The sequence below is a fragment of the Podarcis gaigeae genome (genome assembly GCF_964106915.1).
Source record: "Podarcis gaigeae genome assembly, chromosome: 16".
NCBI classification, from domain to species: domain Eukaryota; kingdom Metazoa; phylum Chordata; class Lepidosauria; order Squamata; family Lacertidae; genus Podarcis; species Podarcis gaigeae.
The window spans coordinates 15657197-15674725 of NC_139693.1; the positions used below are offsets into that span (position 1 = coordinate 15657197).

At 51.8% G+C, this 17529-nt stretch overlaps 2 protein-coding genes across 5 annotated transcripts in view; one reads left to right on the forward strand and one right to left on the reverse strand.

Moving 5' to 3' along the window:
• Window positions 1–9033, forward strand: part of SCYL1 (SCY1 like pseudokinase 1) — a 17856-nt gene extending 8823 nt beyond the window's left edge. Inside the window, exons 7-17 of the mRNA XM_083716440.1 lie at window positions 115–273; window positions 891–998; window positions 2336–2449; window positions 2655–2810; window positions 3978–4166; window positions 5380–5455; window positions 5593–5778; window positions 6292–6425; window positions 7122–7400; window positions 8245–8311; window positions 8418–9033. Coding sequence (XP_083572566.1) covers window positions 115–273; window positions 891–998; window positions 2336–2449; window positions 2655–2810; window positions 3978–4166; window positions 5380–5455; window positions 5593–5778; window positions 6292–6425; window positions 7122–7400; window positions 8245–8311; window positions 8418–8542 — 1593 coding nt within the window. The 3' untranslated portion in view covers window positions 8543–9033. The remainder of the gene's footprint in view (window positions 1–114; window positions 274–890; window positions 999–2335; window positions 2450–2654; window positions 2811–3977; window positions 4167–5379; window positions 5456–5592; window positions 5779–6291; window positions 6426–7121; window positions 7401–8244; window positions 8312–8417) is intronic.
• A 1600-nt stretch (window positions 9034–10633) lies between these two features.
• Window positions 10634–17529, reverse strand: part of CDC42BPG (CDC42 binding protein kinase gamma) — a 53779-nt gene continuing 46883 nt past the window's right edge. For 2 of the 4 annotated variants that reach the window (XM_083716419.1, XM_083716417.1), the window contains exons 31-37: window positions 16149–16246; window positions 15183–15267; window positions 14120–14240; window positions 12879–12996; window positions 12070–12202; window positions 11829–11914; window positions 10634–11349 (exon numbers count right to left, since the gene is read on the reverse strand). In XM_083716419.1, coding sequence (XP_083572545.1) covers window positions 11293–11349; window positions 11829–11914; window positions 12070–12202; window positions 12879–12996; window positions 14120–14240; window positions 15183–15267; window positions 16149–16246 — 698 coding nt within the window. In that variant the 3' untranslated portion in view covers window positions 10634–11292. Of the gene's footprint in view, window positions 11353–11828; window positions 11915–12069; window positions 12203–12878; window positions 12997–14119; window positions 14241–15182; window positions 15268–16148; window positions 16247–17529 lie in introns of all 4 variants that reach the window. The other 2 variants (XM_083716418.1, XM_083716416.1) reach the window with 1 other exon arrangement.

The window sequence follows — 17529 nt, forward strand, 5'->3', positions numbered from 1 at the left end:
ATTAGGAGTCTACTACACCACACTGGCTCTCCAGTTCCTGGATGCCCAAGGGGATGACGAGGCCTCAGCCAGGTCATGGCTGTGAGCCGGTGACTTCTTTTATCCTCTCCCCAGATTAAGGAGCCCGCGGAACGGCAGAAGTTCTTCCAGGAGCTCAGCGCGAACCTGGACTCCTTCCCTGAGGATTTCTGCCGCCACAAGGTCCTCCCACAACTGCTGACGGCGTTTGAGTTTGGCAGTGCTGGGGCTGTCATCCTCATCCCACTCTTCAAGGTGAGTGGCCCCCTGGACCGGGGACAGGCGCACTCTGTGTGAGCCCAGAGGAAGCATCCCCTTTGCCCCACCAGGGTGCTCTGTCTTAACACAGACTCCCTCAGTGAAACAGGGAATAGCTGTAGCATCTGAGGAGGCAAGGAAGGGAGAAGGGAGTGTGGCTCCGTAGCAGAGCACCTGCTAGGCTTCTGCTCACCCGAGTTTCAGACTACAACTCCCATCACTCCCAGTTTAATGTTGTAGCAGGTAATTATAACAAATATGAATTATAACACTCATAATAATAACAGGGCTATAAATTGCATTTTCATAATTAACAGCCACATCAGGTCTGCCTTTTAAGCACGGGGGGTGCTAATTGCTGTAACACAAACCCACAAGTAAGTCCCATTGAGTTTGGTGGGGCTTATTCCGGAACGTGTATGGAATTGCAGCCTTAGCTGACAGTTCATAGAATCCTAGAATTGTGGGGTTGGAAGGGGCCACCAAAGGGCATCTAGGCCAACCCCAACTGATCTACCAGTTAGAACTAAGGCACGGAACAATACATGTTTGTTTTAGGTGTCCGTGTTACCTAATAGGATATGGGTTTTTGTTTTTTTGCTTTGTCACTGCAGGTGGGGAAATTCTTGAATGCCCAGGAATACCAGCAAAAAATCATTCCCGTCATTGTGAAGATGTTCTCCTCTCCAGACCGGGCAATGAGGATACGGCTGTTGCAACAGGTGCAAGGAGGTGGGGGGGTGCACAACAGGCTGCCATGTTTGGGGGGTGGGGTGGGGAAGAAGTGAGCCTTCTCCCCACCTCTCCCACTGAGGCTGACAGGGGAGGGGAGAAGAGGCCTAATGGGGCTGGCCTGTCACAGCAGAGCCGATGGAGGGCGCTCTGCTTCCCAGCTCTCAGTATGATAAAATGCCCCATGTTAGCCAGAAACATCATAACCAGACACTGGAGAGACCTGTCAGGAGGAAGCATGGACCAATGGTGCCAAATAGTATGGGAAACAGCCCTGCTAGAAAAAATTAACCAATACAGTGGTGCCCCGCAGGACGAACGCCTCGCAAGACGGAAAACCCGCTAGACGAAAGGGTTTTCCGTTTTGGAGGCGCTTCGCAAAACGAATTTCCCTATGGGCTTGCTTCGCAAGACGAAATGTCTTGCGAGTTCCTGCGTGTTTTTTCCCCTTTTTTCCCCCTTTTCCTAAGCCGCTAAGCCGCTTATCAGCTGATCCGCTAAAACCTGCTAAAAGCGCTAATCCGCTAAGCTGTCAATGGGCTTGCTTCGCAAGACAAAAAAACTGCTATACGAAGAGCCTCACGGAATGGATTAATTTCGTCTTGCGAGGCACCACTGTAAACTGAAACTGACACGGGGACAAATAGAAGAAGATGCCTTCACCCCAGTATGGCTCCCCTTTATCACATACACAGCCCAGCAAGACAATGACAAAAATCCACCAACAGCATACAAATCAATATGGCTAACCTGATCCAAAACACCCACCCACCCCAGTCACACATGAAAATCACCACAGCCAACCACAAATGAATAACCACACCCTCGGCCAACCCCAACCTCTCTCACCACCAAAGGAACACAAGTGAATCGCAGAGAACCTGCACAAGCGACGCTGACACAAAACCCCACATATATTAAGTAAAATAGAAACATCGCCACCCGACCCCACCCCCACTCACCTTCCCCCCTCTACCTCTTTCCCCCTTTTCTTCCTAATGTCTCAGCAAATGAAACTGATCTGTAAAAAATGTTACTTGAATAAAAAAAGAGAGAGACATTGCACATACTTTTGTAAACCAAGAAAATCTTTAATAAAAAATAAAGCAAAACAAAATGCCCCATGTTAGGATCCCTTTCCCCCTTCCTTATGAGTTCCGAGTCCTGGATCTGAATCTTCAGCAGGGACGACCTGGGTTTGAAAGCATGTGAGGAAGGGCGTTGTGGGTGTTGGTCTGGGTTCTGAGAAGCAGGCCTCTTTCACCCAGCAAGTCCTTTGCTGACTGTGCTTCCCCCCCCCCCCCGCATGTGCCCCTCAATCTGCCAGATGGAGCATTTCATCCAGTACCTGAACGAGCCCACGGTCAACACCCAGATCTTCCCCCATGTGGTCCACGGCTTCCTGGACACCAACCCGGCCATCCGTGAGCAGACAGTGAAGGTGAGGGGCTGTGGGATGCTGAGAGCCAGGATGCGAGAGGATCTTTAGTATAACCCGCTTCCGCAGGAGGCAATGATGGCCCCCGACTTAGAGGGCTTTAAAAAAGGATCAGACATACCTCTCTTGGAAGAGAGGGCCATCGATGGCTACGAGCCAGGACACGGCTGACCCTTGACCTCTCCCTTTCCTCTCTCCCCGCTGGCAGTCTATGCTGCTGCTGGCTCCCAAGCTGAACGAGAACAACCTCAACGTGGAGCTCATGAAACACTTTGCCCGCCTGCAGGCCCGGGACGAACAGGGCCCCATCCGTTGCAACACCACCGTGTGCCTCGGCAAGATCGGGCCCTACCTCAGCGCAAGTGTGAGTGGAGATGCCTCGTGGGTGTGGGAGGGCTTTCTGGAGCAGCAGGCGTGGGGAGAGATGCCTATTTCATTACAGTGATACCTCAGGTTAAGTACTTAATTTGTTCCAGAGGTCTGTTCTTAACCTGAAACTGTTCTTAACCTGAAGCACCACTTTAGCTAATGGGGCCTCCTGCTGCCGCCACGCCGCCAGAGCCCAATTTCTGTTCTTATCCTGAAGCAAAGTTCTTAACCTGAAGCACTATTTCTGGGTTAGCGGAGTGTGTAACCTGAAGCACTATTTCTGGATTAGCGGAGTGTGTAACCTGAAGTGTATGTAACCTGAAGCGTATGTAACCTGAGGTACCACTGTATTCGTTTATTGCATTTATAGCCCACCTTTCCTCCCAAGGTGGCGCACTTGGTTCCCCACCATTTATCGTATTTTTTGCTCTATAATACACATTTTTCCCTCCCAAAAAGTAAGGGGAAATCTGTGTGCATCTTATGGAGCGAATGCTGGCTGCGCAGCTATCCCAGAAGCCAGAACAGCAAGAGGGATCGCTGCTTTCGCTGCACAGTGATCGCTCTTGCTCTTCTGGCTTCTGGGATAGCCACACAAAACCGCCTCAGGACAGCGGGAGGAATGTTCCTCCTGCCCTGAAGAGGCTTTGCGCGGCTAATCTAGAAGCCAGAACAGCAAGAGGGATCGCTGCGCAGTGAAAGCAGCGATCCCTCTTGCTGTTCTGGCTTCTGGGATTCAGAATATTTTTTTTCTTGCGTCTTATGGTCTGGTGCGTCTTATAGAGCGAAAAATACGGTAATCCCCCAAACGGCAACCCTTCAAGGTAGGTTAGGCTGGGACTGGCCCAACGTCACTCAGTAAGCCTCATGGCCGAGTTGGGATTTGAACCATGGTCTCCCAGGTCCCAGTTCTCATTTAATCCCCCCAAACAATCACCCTGTGAGGTAGGTTAGGCTGGGAGGCAGTGACTGGCCCCAAAGGTCACCCAGTGAGCTTCATGGCCAAGTGGGGATTTGAACCCTGGTGTCTTCCAGGGGAGATGGAAGAAGATGGACGGGTTGTGCTGTGTTGTGATTCCTGCATTGCAGAGGGTTGGACTAGATGACCCCTGTGGTCCCTTCCGACTACAGTTCTGTGATTCTATGACCCTTTTAATTGCAGACGAGGCAGAGCGTCCTGATCTCAGCCTTCAGCCGGGCCACCAAGGACCCCTTTGCCCCCTCTCGCGCTGCTGGGGTCCTGGGCTTTGCAGCCACCCACAACTTCTACTCTATGAAAGACTGTGCCTTCAAAATCTTGCCCGTCCTCTGTACGCTGACGGTGGACCCAGAGAAGACCGTCCGGGACCAGGTGAGCTGCGGGACCAGGGAGGAGGGGTGCTGAGTGGAACCCCCTTTTTGGGGAGGCACTGGGTATCCTTGTGCCTCCGTTTTGAGGTCCACAGTCTTTTCTGTAGCCCTAAAAAACCACCCCACTTATTTTGCTTTCCCAGATGTCTCTGCCCACCACCACAATTTGCCACCAAACTATGACTTTCCATGCACAACTCTCCCCCCTCCTCCCAGCACCTCCAGAATTTGTCCACCAGCGACTTTGCATTGCAGGAGGTTGGGCTAGATGGAAATTCTGTATTATTTTTGCTTGCCTGGTTCAAGACTCCCGTGTGCAATTCAGGGATATGTTTTACTTATTTTGTATCAAAACAGATTGGCATATACTTTATAGTGTGCTTCATAATAATATTTTGTGCATTATGGTTAAAATGCTATTTTAATCTGACAGTAGAATTGCTCAGTTGCTTATATTATGAACTTAAGAACGGGCTTCATGGAGGAGAAGTCTGCCCATAGCTACCAGCTATGACAGCTCTTCTCTACTGCGAGAACAGGCTGCTTGGAGTAAGTGGCCCATTGGCCTGATCCTGCAAGCTTTCCTTATGGGGCTCAGGTCCTCTTGGCACGTTTTCCATGGGACCTGGTCTTGCCCACTGTCAGAAAAGGGACGGATCTACACTCATGATTCGTAACATGAAGGAAGGGTGAAGGAATGATTTTCGTAACGTGATGGACACATTCTGTTGTTCTTGTACAGTGGAACCTTGGTTCTCGAACTTAATTCGTTCCAGAAGTCCGTTCGACTCCCAAAATGGTTCGAAAACCAAGATGTGGCTTCCAGTGGGCTGCAGGAGCTTCCTGCACTCAAGCGGAAGCCGCGTCGGACATTCGGCTTCTGAAAAACGTTCGCAAACCAGAACACTTACTTCCGGGTTTGTGGCATTTGAGAGCCGATTTGTTCGTCAACTAAGCTGTTCAAGAACAAAGGTACCACTGAAATGTTAATAATGCATTATTAAAATGGGGCACCAGAGGGCGCTGCAAAGCAACCAGGAACCAGCAATAGGGAAACTGCTTTGTAAAGGTAAGGAATGTTTTTGATTTGCCAGTATGCCCTGTGATGTTTTAGAACAATTTATCTAATCCCGTTTTTATAATGTTATAGCTTGGCCTCATCTGGCAGGCTCCAATGTGCTTATGTTCACAGGCGACCCCTCTTTCTCTCTCAGGCCTTCAAGGCGATGCGGAGCTTCATCACCAAACTGGAAACCGTTTCCGAAGACCCGACTCAGCTCTCAGAGCTTGGTGAGCCGCCCTCCGTGATAGCGGGGTGGGTGGAATGGGGACAAGTGTGTGGGGAGGAGGAGGAATAGCAGCATTTGCCCCTCCCCTCACTTCGAAGCAGACAGCACTGAATTGACCATTCTGCGTCCTCCTTGCAGAGAAGGACGTCCAGGCTGCCTCGGCTGGCCCAGGGGCGAGTGCAGCTGCCAGCTGGGCTGGCTGGGCCGTGACGGGGGTCTCGTCTCTCACGTCGAAACTGATCCGGACCAACGCTGGGGGGGTGCCAGTGGCCGAGCAGGCGCCTGAGGGGGCCCCTGCCAGCACACCAGAGCCCCCCAAATCAGGTCAGTGGAGGCAGGGAAAGTTAATGGGGGTATCGGCACAGAAGGTGTCTTGTCTCGGGGCAGCAGAGGCTGTAGGGGTGTAGTGGTTAGAGTCTTGGACTAGGACTTGGCAGAGACCGGAGTTCAAATCCCCACTCACTGGGTGTGGCCTCGGACCAGTCGCTGCCTCTCAGCTTAGCCTACCTCATGGGGTTGTTGTTGAGGGAATTAAATGAGGACTGGGACCTGGGACAGACCAGGGTTCAAATCCCCACCCAGACATCATGAAGCTCACTAGGTGACCTTAGCTCAGTCAGTGTTGGCCTACCTCACAGAGCTGTTGTGGAGATTAAATGAGGAAGAGGGGAGAACCCTGTTCGCCACCTAGAGCCCTTTGGAGAAAAAGGTGGGGTAGAAATGCAAACTAACAAACGAGGCCCGTTCTGTGGGTCTGTATTTGCCACAGCAATTCTGCTAGCCCGGTGCCTTCTTCCGCTAGCCAGATACAGATGCTTGGCTACTTCTTTTTTTAAGGAGCGGGCCAACCCTCTGCCCCAGAAGGGGCAGCCCCTGCGTCATCCAGCCATTGGGACCTGGAGGAGGATGTGACGGAGGAGGAGGAGAGTGCAGCAGACCGATGGGATGATGAGGATTGGGGCAGTCTGGAGGTAAGAGGGAGAGAAAGTGGTGGCAGGTGGGGGGGGGCACACACACCAGAACGATGGGCTTGCTTGCCTGTCCCTGTACAGGGCTGTCAGGTGGTGGCATGGGCATTCCTACCTGTCTCTACCTGCAGAGCTCATTTGCCATGGCAACAGCGCTGCTGGGCTCTTCAGCCTTGCACGGGCTCCGGGGCTCAGTTGAGGGAGCCTCCCTTTTATTTTCTTCTCCAAAGAGGCAAGCCAGCCCAGCTGTGATTCCTGCATTTCCAGGGGTTGGACTAGATGACCCTTAGGGTCCCTTCCTGCTCCACAATTCTATGATTTCATGACGGGAACCAACCTGGGCAGCCAAGAAGGCTGGAGAGAGAGAGGGTGGTACATCTGCAGGGGGGCTCCCCTTTCTGCCAGCTGGGGCTCCCCTTCTTTCCACAGGTGGGGGGGGCAGGGAAGCTGGAGCCCAGCAGGCATGGCCTTTGGGGCATTGCATAGGAGGAGATATTTGGTGTGGGAAGAAGACAACCCTGGGGTGTGGTATACCCCACTCCCAAACCTCTAAGTTTGGGTGCTTTCTGGCTTCTAAGCTTGCCATGGAAACACCATTCCTGTCTCAGCAGTCATGTGGACTAGAAACCTCCCCGTTTTAAATGAAAACTCCTATTCCATTTTAACAGCAGGGGTTTGTCCTTGTCGCCTTATTCCCAGACCACCACCAACGCCGGGAAGGCAGAGACTGACTGGAGTGCCTCTGCTTGGGACCTGGAGCCTTCCTGGAGCCAAAAGAAGACACAGCGCCCCACTGCAGACGGGGGTTGGGGCGGCGCCTGCGAGGGGGACTTGGCCCCCGGCCTGGGCCAGAGGTCTACCACGGCCCCGCCAGATGGGACCAAACTGGCCAGCGATTACAACTGGGAGAGCCTCGGCAGCGCAGACAAGCCGGACCCGTTTTCCTCTCTTGCGGAGAAGCCAGCAGCGGACAGGCAGGTGCGAGGAGACCCGGCCAGCCTCCTGTCTCAAGAGCTTGCTTTGACTAGTCCAGGCTCCGAGTCGCAACTTTTGGGGAAGGGACTTCACTCAGGCACGGGGATAGTGCTTTGTGTGCAGAAGGAAATTGGGTTGCCCCAAACCCTAGAGAGCTGCCCATCACCTCAAGGTCCCGGAGTGGGTTGCAACATTTAATCTATTTAGAAAAGTTCAAAACATGCATCCTTCACGGTCAGACTAGGTGGCAGGCACCTCTGGACACCAGAGGCATTTAAGCAGAGGTTGGGCGGCCAGCGGTCAAGGATTCTTTAGCTGCAATTCCCACATTGCAGGGTGTGGGGCTAGAGGCCCCTTGAGGTCCCTTCCAGTTTACAGTTCTATGATCTTCCTCTCTTTAGGGGAAGGGCTGGAGCTTAGGGCTTAGAGGACATGCAGCAGCACGCAGAAAACCTCTTGCCCAGTCCCCAATATCATCAGGTAGGGCCTAGAGGAAAGATTCCTGCCAGAGACCCTGGAGGGCCACTGCTGTCGATTGTCAAAGACGCTGAGTTGTTACAGTACTCCCCATTCCTCTTAAAAGAGCTACAATTCCCAAAGTGGTTTAGTCATCAGCCCCTCTTCCCAGGGAACTCTGGGAATTGTAGTTCTGTGAGGTGGATAGCTTCATCACCTTTAACAAACTGCAACTCCTAGAATTCTGAGCGGTAAGAGACTGCAGGTATTGTGCAGATGGGGCCTTAGTCTGGCTGGTAACTGTCTAAATATCTTAACGGGTGGGGAAGGAGTTGCCCATTCCAGGGTCTCTTATCTCTATATTCCCCTTGACTTTTTCTCCTCTGTCTAGAGGAACGTGGAGGTGCTGGGCGACTGGGACCTCCAAGACAACTGGGAGGCGCTGGAGTCAGGGCAAGGCAAGTCACCCCTTCCTGCCCCCATTCCCTTGTAGCTTCCCTGGAGCTGATGGAGAGGCCAGCCTGTGACCCAGACTCAGGGAGGGCTCTCTTTGTGCTTTTTCAGGGCCCAGCAAGGCTGAACTAGCACGGAAAAAGCGAGAGGAGCGGAAGCAAGAGATGGAGGCCCGGCGAGCAGAGCGGAAGGCGGCCAAGGGACCCATGAAGCTGGGGGCCAGGAAGCTGGACTGACACACCCCGTCCCTTTTACTTTTTTATTAGGGGGGTAGCAGGCTGCCGGTGGGGGAGGGCAGAAGAAGGGCTGTTTCTGGCATGTTTCCAAATCTCTTCCTTCCCCTAGGTTGTTTTTTTTTTTCTGGGCAGGGGGAGAGGGAAAAGATGCAGAGCCTGGTGGGTTGTTTTTTTTTTTGGGGGGGGGAGTTTGCTACCTCCATCATTGCTTGCCAAGAAGCGTTTGCAGTTCACTGAGTCTTCCCCCTCCAGTGACGGAGACGCCTTGAATTCCAAATGCACCCACCTGGGGGCGGGGAGAAGTTACCCAGCGGGGGGAGACAGTCTCTCTCTCTCTCCCTCTGTCTCCATAGAGTAGCTATTCTGTACAGCAGCTGGTGTTCCAGCACAGGATGTATGTTTGTATGTGTGTGAAATGTGATTCTTGCCTGTTTCATTGGTTTATGCAGAAACCGACAAATAAATTAACTCTTTACCGATAATGTAAAAAAGCCTTCCGCGCCAGCCATGCCACCTATGCCGGCAGGGTGAGGCTGCCCCTGCGGGACAGCAGAGGCCTGCCTGCATCTGCTATTAGCCATGATGGCTGTACTGAATGTCACAGTACAGTGGTACCTCAGGTTAAGAACTTAATTCATTCCGGAGGTACGTTCTTAACCTGAAACTGTTCTTAACCTGAAGCACCACTTTAGCTAATGGGGCCTCCTGCTGCTGCTGCTGCGCCGCCAGAGCGCAATTTCTGTTCTCATCCTGAAGCAAGGTTCTTAACCCGAGGTACTATTTCTGGGTTAGCAGAGTCTGTAACCTGAAGCGTCTGTAACCCGAGGTACCACTGTGCTGCTTCTGAATACCTGTTGCTGGAAAAACAGGAGGCCTCTTTTGCTTAAATCCTTCTTGTGGGTTTCCCACAGGTATCTGGTGGGAAACAGGATGCTGGCCTGATCCAGCAGACTCTTATCATCTCTACTTTTGCAGCTTAAGGGTAGGGGTGGGGTGCCTGGGCTCCCCCAGAGATGGAGCATGCAACTCCCCTCTTCCCCAGCCAGCCATCAGGGTTCATGGGAGTTGGAATCCAAACAATGGCTGGAGGGGACACAGGCAGAGTGTGCCTTTCTCCTCCCCAGAATGCAGAAATAGTAAGGGATACACACACACACACACACGACTTGTGCACCCGTAAGGGGGATGATCCAAGGGGACGGAGCAACTCGCCTGTGAAGAAAGGTTTGCAGCACTGGGGACTTTTGCGATAGAAGTTTATAAAATTATGTATGGCACAGATAAATATGTCCCTGCCCCTCTCAGAATGCTAGAAAATTGTGCCCATCCAGTGAAGCTGGAAGATTCAGGACAGACGGAAGAAAGTGGTCCTGCACACAGCGCACAGTTAAACTCTGGAACTGCCTCTCATGGGAGGCAGGGATGGCAAACTTGGATGGCTTAAAAAAGAGGATTAGACAGGAGAGGACTTTTGATGCCTCCTAGCCTGTTCTGCCCTGTCTCCACAGTCAGAGGCAGCAATACTTGCTGGAAACCACAGGAGGGGAGGAGGCTGTTGTGTTTGAATCCTGTTTCCCACAGGCATCTGGATGGCCACGGTGAGAACAAGATGCTGGCCCAGATGGACTACTGGCCTCATCCAGCAAGCTCTTCAAAGGCTAAGCCAAGCCACAACTTGGCAAGCATCAGCAAGTGGGGAGCGGGGGAGAGACAGCACCCACTTTGCTGCTCCTCATGTTCTTCTGCCGTTGCCTCCCTGCTAATCAGAGGAGAGCCCTGGTTTGACTTCAGAGTCCCTGCAGAGCTGGCCTTGCTACCAATGAGCTGCAAGCAAGGAACGTACCTTGGTTCCAGCTTATGGTTGGGAGTGAAACAAACCACCAGCTGAGGTTTGCATGTTGTGCTAAGCCGAACCATGGCTTTAATTTGATTAGCACACCACAGCAGCTCCAGTGCACCCCAATCTGTGCTTGTTCATACACGCTTCATGCCAACCAGACTGATGGAGGAGTAACGTGGCATCAAACCTTTTATCCCCTCTCCCGCTTTATCCAGTGACTCCCCACTCCTGAGAAAACCTGCCAGCGGCACTGTCTTTTTAACTCTTTAATGCATTTTCTTTCTGGCTGAGATCTTGCCATTCCCTGAGAGGGTCCCTCTGCTCCCTGCCAGGGTGCACATCCGGCAGGTTGGCCCTCAAAGGGCACCCGTTTGTCTTGCCAACACCACCCCGCTGCTGCTGGCACGATGGTCTCAGGCTTTACTTAGAATATTGAAAGTAGCATAGCTTTTGTAAAAAGTAAACGCTAGGGACTCTTTTAAAAATGTTTCCATCAAGGCTGGAGGGAGGCGGTTCTGGTCCCGTTGCTGCTTTTGCAGTGTGAGCGGAGAGGGGGTTCAGGTGCATGTGGAGAAGAGAGAGCTGGTGGGGCAGTTGGGGGCAGGAGCAGAGGTGCTGAGGCAGCTGGGCGTGGCCTGCCATGTTCCCTGAGATGTGGGGTGGGAGAAGTTCGTGCTGCATCCTCATGGAGGTTGGCTGACCCCCATTCCAGCCCCGGTCCACCTTCAAAGGCTGAAGTGCTGCGATCCAGGCCGCTTCACAAGGGCTGGCAGTCTTCTGCTGCCTCTGGGCATCTGCCAGGTGGTGCTTTGCCCTTCGAATCCAGACAGGGAGGCACATTTTGGTGACCAGAGTCAAGGGAGCCAGAGCCGTCCAAGGCAGGTCTGCAGCCGGGCAGTGATGCCTCCCATCATGTGGAACTGGTGCTTCCTGGGCACAGAGGGAGGCTCTGCGTTTTATCCAAGACCTGCTAGAAGAGGAGAAGGCACGTGGGTGGGGTGTGTGTCTGAAACAGTGGAGTGTGAAAGCCCTGTGTTCATAGGGTGGGCATCCTATTAGCAAGGGCCTGTGTGGGTAGGGAGGGCCTTCACCCACTGCTGTCTGAACATTCAGTTCCTGGACTGCAGCGGGGTGAACTAAATGAGCCTTTATGTCCCTTCCAACTATTATTATTATTATTATTATTATTATTATTATTATTATTATTATTATTATTATTATTATTTTATACCCCGCCCATCTGGCTGAGTTTCCCCAGCCACTCTGGGTGGCTCCCAATCAAGTGTTAAAAACAGTACAGCATTAAATATTAAAAACTTCCCTAAACAGGGCTCTATGGTTCTTGGGAGAAAAGAGGTGCAGAATAGGGATGGGAGAGGGGAATGCAAAAGGGCAGAACAGGAATCCAGGCCCCAGTTTCCTCCCCTTTGCACAGGGATGCCTTACCTCTGCCAGCGTGGCACTGCCCACGCCAAAGCTTGGAGCAGCAGTGGAGGAGTCATCAGACATGGAGCTGCCAGACTTGTGCTTTACTGCAGGGACAAGAGGGTGGGCAGCTCAGCTGAGGAATTGCCACCTACATCCCCCCCCAAACCCACTTGCTTGGGTGCCAATGGGCCACAGGAGAGCCCAGCCCCCGTGGCCCTGCATGAGGTCCCCGCCTCCCCTTTGCCATGGCCCCTCTTACAGGAGGAGGAGAAGGAAGGACCAGCGGCTCCCGGGGTCCTGCCAGTGCCGCCTGCAGCCGAGGGGCGCCGGGTCTCAGAGAGGCTGCTGCAGCGCATCCGGACTTGAGCCTCTCGCCTCTTCTCTTCCTGGGCCTGGAAACAAAGGCCGTGAAAGGATCACACTTGAGGGAGAAGGGAGAGCGAGGGGGGGGGGGCGGAGAGAGAGAACAAGCACAAACAGGTTGGAGGACCCAAGGATGCTGGGACCTGTCATTTTCAACAGAGAAGGACCAGATTTCAGCCCTGAAGAATGATAGAAGTTCATAGAATTACACCTGGCATGGAGAAAGCAGATAGAGGAGAAATATTTCTCCCTCCCTCATAATGCTAAAACTCATGGGCATCTCATGAAACTGAATGTCAGAAGAATCGGGACAAGAGTAAAGAAAGTGTAGAGTTAAACTGTAATTCGCTTCCGTAGGAGACAGGGAGGGCCACCAACTTGGATGTCTTTAAAAGAGGATGGGACAAATTCCTGGAGGGCTATTGACAGCTACTAGCCACAAAGGCGCTGCTCTGCTGCCACAGTTGGAGGCAGCGATGCTTCTCAATAGAAGCCACAGGAGGGAAAAGTTGCTGTTGTGTTTGAATCCTGTTTGCGAGTTTCCCCTGGTCGGCCACAATGAGAACTGGATGCTGGTTTTAGATGCGCCATTGGCCTGATCCAGCAGGGCCTCCTTATGCCCTTAAAACCAGAGGCTGCCCTTTTCTCCTTGGACAACCCCTGCAGCAAGGAAGCGTGTTTTGAGTCCGCCGCTACACAACTCACCACATGCAGGTCCTGCAGCTGGTGGTGCTTCTCGCCCGGCCCGACATGGACCAGGTGGTTGAAGTTGCTGGGGCCAGAGATGAGCTTGGAGCGGAGGGTTGGGTCGCGCATCATCTCCCTGCAAGAGACGAGAAGGCTAGCAGGAAGGGGAGGGTTGTAGGGCTGGAAAAGGGCAACCCAAACCATCCAGGGGCAGAAGCAACTCTACTCAGGGAAAGGGCCACAGTTCAATCTCCTGCAGCACCTTCAGGCAGGGCTGGGAAAGACTCCTGCCTTAAATCCTGGAAAACTGCTGCCAGTCAGTGTCAACAGTACTGGGCTAGATGCACAAATGGCCTGACACGGCATAAGGCGGATTCCTAACCCAGTTCTTCTTCATGCACTGCATAGTTACAACTATGGAACTCGCTCCCACAGGAGGCAGCAATGTCCACCAACTTGGATTGGCCAGATTCATGGGGGAGGATAAAGGCTATATAAAAAAATAAAATGGTTGTTTTAACTCTTCAAATGTCTTAAATTATGATTACTCATTTTTCTTACTGCTAATTCATTGCCTTATCTCTTTTGTAAATGGCTTTGATGTTGTTGAGTTTTTTTACAATTAAGTGGTGCATAATATACTAGCCTCCATGGCTATCTTCTGCCTCCACAGTTGGAGGCGGTAATATTTCTGAATTCCAACTGCTGGAAAACACAGGAAAGGAGAGCTGCTCTTGGGTTCGATCCTGCCTGTGGGTTTCCCACTTGGTTGGTACAAGATGCTGGACTAGACGGGCTCTTCTGATCTCTTACGCTCATTCCACAACACAGCAATGTTTTTAAAAGAAGCACATGCCAAAACCCACATGCCAAAAACACTGCGATAATTAAGCGTAAAGCAGCTTTCTGAGACAATAAGACAAGCATTTTAAAGCCTGGCATAAAACAAAACCCTTTTAGCAGATGAGAAAGAGCCCAAGAGGGCGGACTGTTGGATCTTTCGTCGGGAGTCTTCCACTTTGTTCTCATGTACAGGGCCCAAATCCCCGCTTGCCGCATGCCAAGGTCCCTGAAACAACCCCACCAACGTTTTGCTCCTTGCTTATTTCACACACAGGCGTCCTTCCAATCATCTCCGCCTTGGAGGAAAGAAACCCTTACAGCCAGCTTTTGAAAATGTCTGCTTTTCCTCTTAGCTCCAAACACAATAGCAGCAGTGACACAGACCCCACCGACAAGATGGCCGCCTCGTGCCTCACCTCCTCTGGTGTTGCCGCTCTTCCTCAGAGATCCGGAAGGAGAAGCGGCGCTTGTGCCTGGTCCTCACGAGGTGCCGCCGGCTGTTGTCCGTCGGCTGGGGGATTTCAAACTCATCCTGATCTGGAGGCAATAGGGAGGAGAAATCAGTGGCTTCAAAGTTACAAGGAAGGAGATTCCGACTAAACATCAGGATGAACTTTCTGAGAGTAAGAGCTGTTCGACAGGGGAACGGTCTCCCTCGGGAGGCGGTGGACTCTCCTTCCTTGGAGGTTTTTAAGCAGATATTGGATGGCCATCTGTCTCGGATGCTTTAGTTGAGATTCCTGCCTTGCAGGGGGTGGACTAGATGACTCTTGGGGTCCCTTCCAACTCTACAATTCTATGGTTCTATGATACTTGGGATGGTGGTGGTGTCATAATGATGTACATTTTATGCTATGAGGCTGAGTTTGGTCAGAATTGAGTACAGTCATACCTCGGGTTAAAGACGCTTTGCGTTAAATATTTTTCAGGTTGTGTCCCGCGGTGACCCGAAAGTAACGGAACGGGTTACTTCCGGGTTTTGTCGCTCGCGCATGCACAGACACTCAAAATGACATCACGCGCATGCGCAGAAGCGGCAAATCACGAGAGGAACGGGTTGCGTTCCTCTCAGGTTGCGAACAGGGCTCCGGAACGGATCCTGTTTGCAACCAGAGGTACCACTGTACACACTTCCAGAGTTAACTGGATGCATAACTAAATGCGTTACTTCTGGTAAATGTGCCACCATAGCTGCTAGAGGGCCATGAAAATTTGTGTCCTGGGCTTTTTAGATTTGTCTACCCATGTACTATCTGCAACCAAAGGGGAGATATATTGGTATTATTTTCAGTTCTCCCATCCCACTAAGGGGGATGCCCTGGAAAGTGTGAGGTGAAAGTTGCTTTCGGACAATGTCATATAACTTCCCCGCTAACACATCAGGACTGAAAAGTTCAGTGGAAGCAACACGAGCCCTGGGCCACCTTGGTGTGGGTGTGTGTCCCTCACCTATTCCCTTGCTCCCCTCCCCCCACTTACCAGCTGCCTTGTTTCTGAGGTAAGTCAGGTGGACCTTCTCACTGCCGAAAGTGCAAAGGGAGCCCTCAGGATTCAGTGCTCGTACCTGGGAACCGGAAAAAGGGACACTTTTCTGAAATTTGAAATTTCCAGAGAAAAGGTTTTGTTCCAGACGGGGTACTTGCCAACCTTCCCTGGGGCAGAGCCCCCTTCCCTGCAGCATGAGAAGGCAATTCTGCAAAGCTTAGGATGCTGCTGACAGCCTTCCCCCCACCGCCCCCGAGATGAAGCCCTTGATCCATCCCAGCACAACCACCCACCAGAGGACCCTGGAGCTCATCAGTTATTCCTGACCAAAACAATCCTGTTTTTAGCATGCAGATGCAAAATAGGTAAGAGGGCGGCTGCAACCCTGGGAGTAAGGCCCATGGAACTCAATGCATCTTACTTCGGAGTAGACATGCATTGGGTCACACTGTTAAGTCGTTTGACTGGCCAGGTCAATTGATCCAAAGACCATCAATCAATTAAAAACACTTGCGAACAAAACATTTGTTTATCATCATCATCACCCCCCTTGCACCCCAAGGACCCAGGGCAGGTTACAGTAATTAAAACCCAATTTTAAAAACAGTTCAAAGCAATGTAAAATCACAGATATGAGTCCTAAAAATATGTATCTCAAGTGTCAAAAGCCGGGAGGCAAGGTGCGTCTTCAGCATTGCCGAAAGCTGTATAATGAAGGTATGGAGGGAGGGAGTGTGGAGGGAGTCCCCCAGTTTAGGGGCTGCCACAGAGAAGGCCCTGTCCCAGGCTGCTGAGATGCCAAACCTCTGAGGGTGAAGGACCCCCTCCACCAATCTCAGCCCCTGATTGGCTGTAAGGATGTGATAAAAATGAAGTCAAGCAATTTGGGGAGTGGGGAGGGTAAACCCTACGGGTGAGGGATTAAGACCAAAAAACCTCCCAGAAGAAACCCCCACAAACCTTTTTCAGAGACACCGTCTGAATCCACTCAGCTTTCCTGACGTCAAACACATCGACTGCGTTCTCACTGAATACTGACAGGTACGGAGCGTTGTAACCTGGGAGGGGACAACAAGGACATGAAGACTAGATTGTCGGGCTGGGGTGCACATCTCCCCTCATTCATCCAGTGCTGCAGTCAGCACTACAAATATCTGGGCGCTTGGGGTGGGGCAGACACGTATGGACCCACAACCCTCTGGCTGCATCATTCAGCCTGGCAGATAAAAGAACCTGCCTTTGGATTTGGGTTCAAGTCTTGCCTGGGTTGATGCACTCCTTATTTAATTTTAAAACCATTAACACAGCTAGAGATTATAATCTTGGATCTATCATAAGACAGAAACAAAAAAACCCCAAAACCCAACACCACTGGTACACTATTAGTGGGTGGGATGTTGACTGAGTGACGGAGCACACACTTTACCTGCCAGAGATCCCCAGTGGCATCGCCACTTCCAAGGATCAGGTCAGAGGCAGGGGATGGGAAACGCCAGCTAGTCTGAGTGGACTGTACTGGGATAGATGGCCCAATGGCCTGGCCTGGCTTAAGCCTGCCTCCTACAGGCCTCTCCACTAAGGGTTTATCCACACTTATCTGTCCTCTGCTCTTTCTCATCTGCCTTTCACTCTCTCCAGGCACATGCCTTAAAGCTCCATATCTGAGCACCCTTCTTTTTTGCTCCAGAGCTTTCCTTGCGAAACCCTGCTCTTTAAAGCTCAATCAGAGCAAACTGTAGTCTGCAGGAAACCCAAACTGACATTTGCTCCAATTAAGAAGTAAAAGTGTGGTTTTTCACAGTGAAAGCTCCAAGAATGCTCAAACACGGAGCTTTTTCCCTAAAGTTTTTATTATGTCCCCCCAACTTCCTACCCCCTTTTCCATGGTGTTATACTCCTTCTGCTGCACACAGTCTCCTAACTCTTAATCCTTAACAAAGCTATTGTAATCTTCAATCCCTTCTGTTGCTCATAGTTCAAATCCTGCTTGCGTGTTTATAGGCATGGGGCTTTTAAGAGCAGACCGATGCCTGGAAGGGTGGGGCAAAAAGCTAAGGGTGGGTAAGCCCTGAGAGTCTGTCTCTCTGCCAACCACCAGGCCTCCTCCCTCCGCTGCCACCTGGGGGCGGCCATTCCTTAGGCTGCCTCAATGGGAGAGACGGGGAAGCAGCAGACTCAATCCATCAGCTTTGCCAAATGCCCAGCTCCATCAGGCCCCTCTGACCCGAGCTGTGCCAGCTGGTCATTAGAACAACTGCTTTAATTGGTGCCTGGGTTTGGTTTCCCTTCCTCTACCCTCCCTGTCCCTTTTCCTTGTGTGTCGTGTCTTTTTAGAACAAAA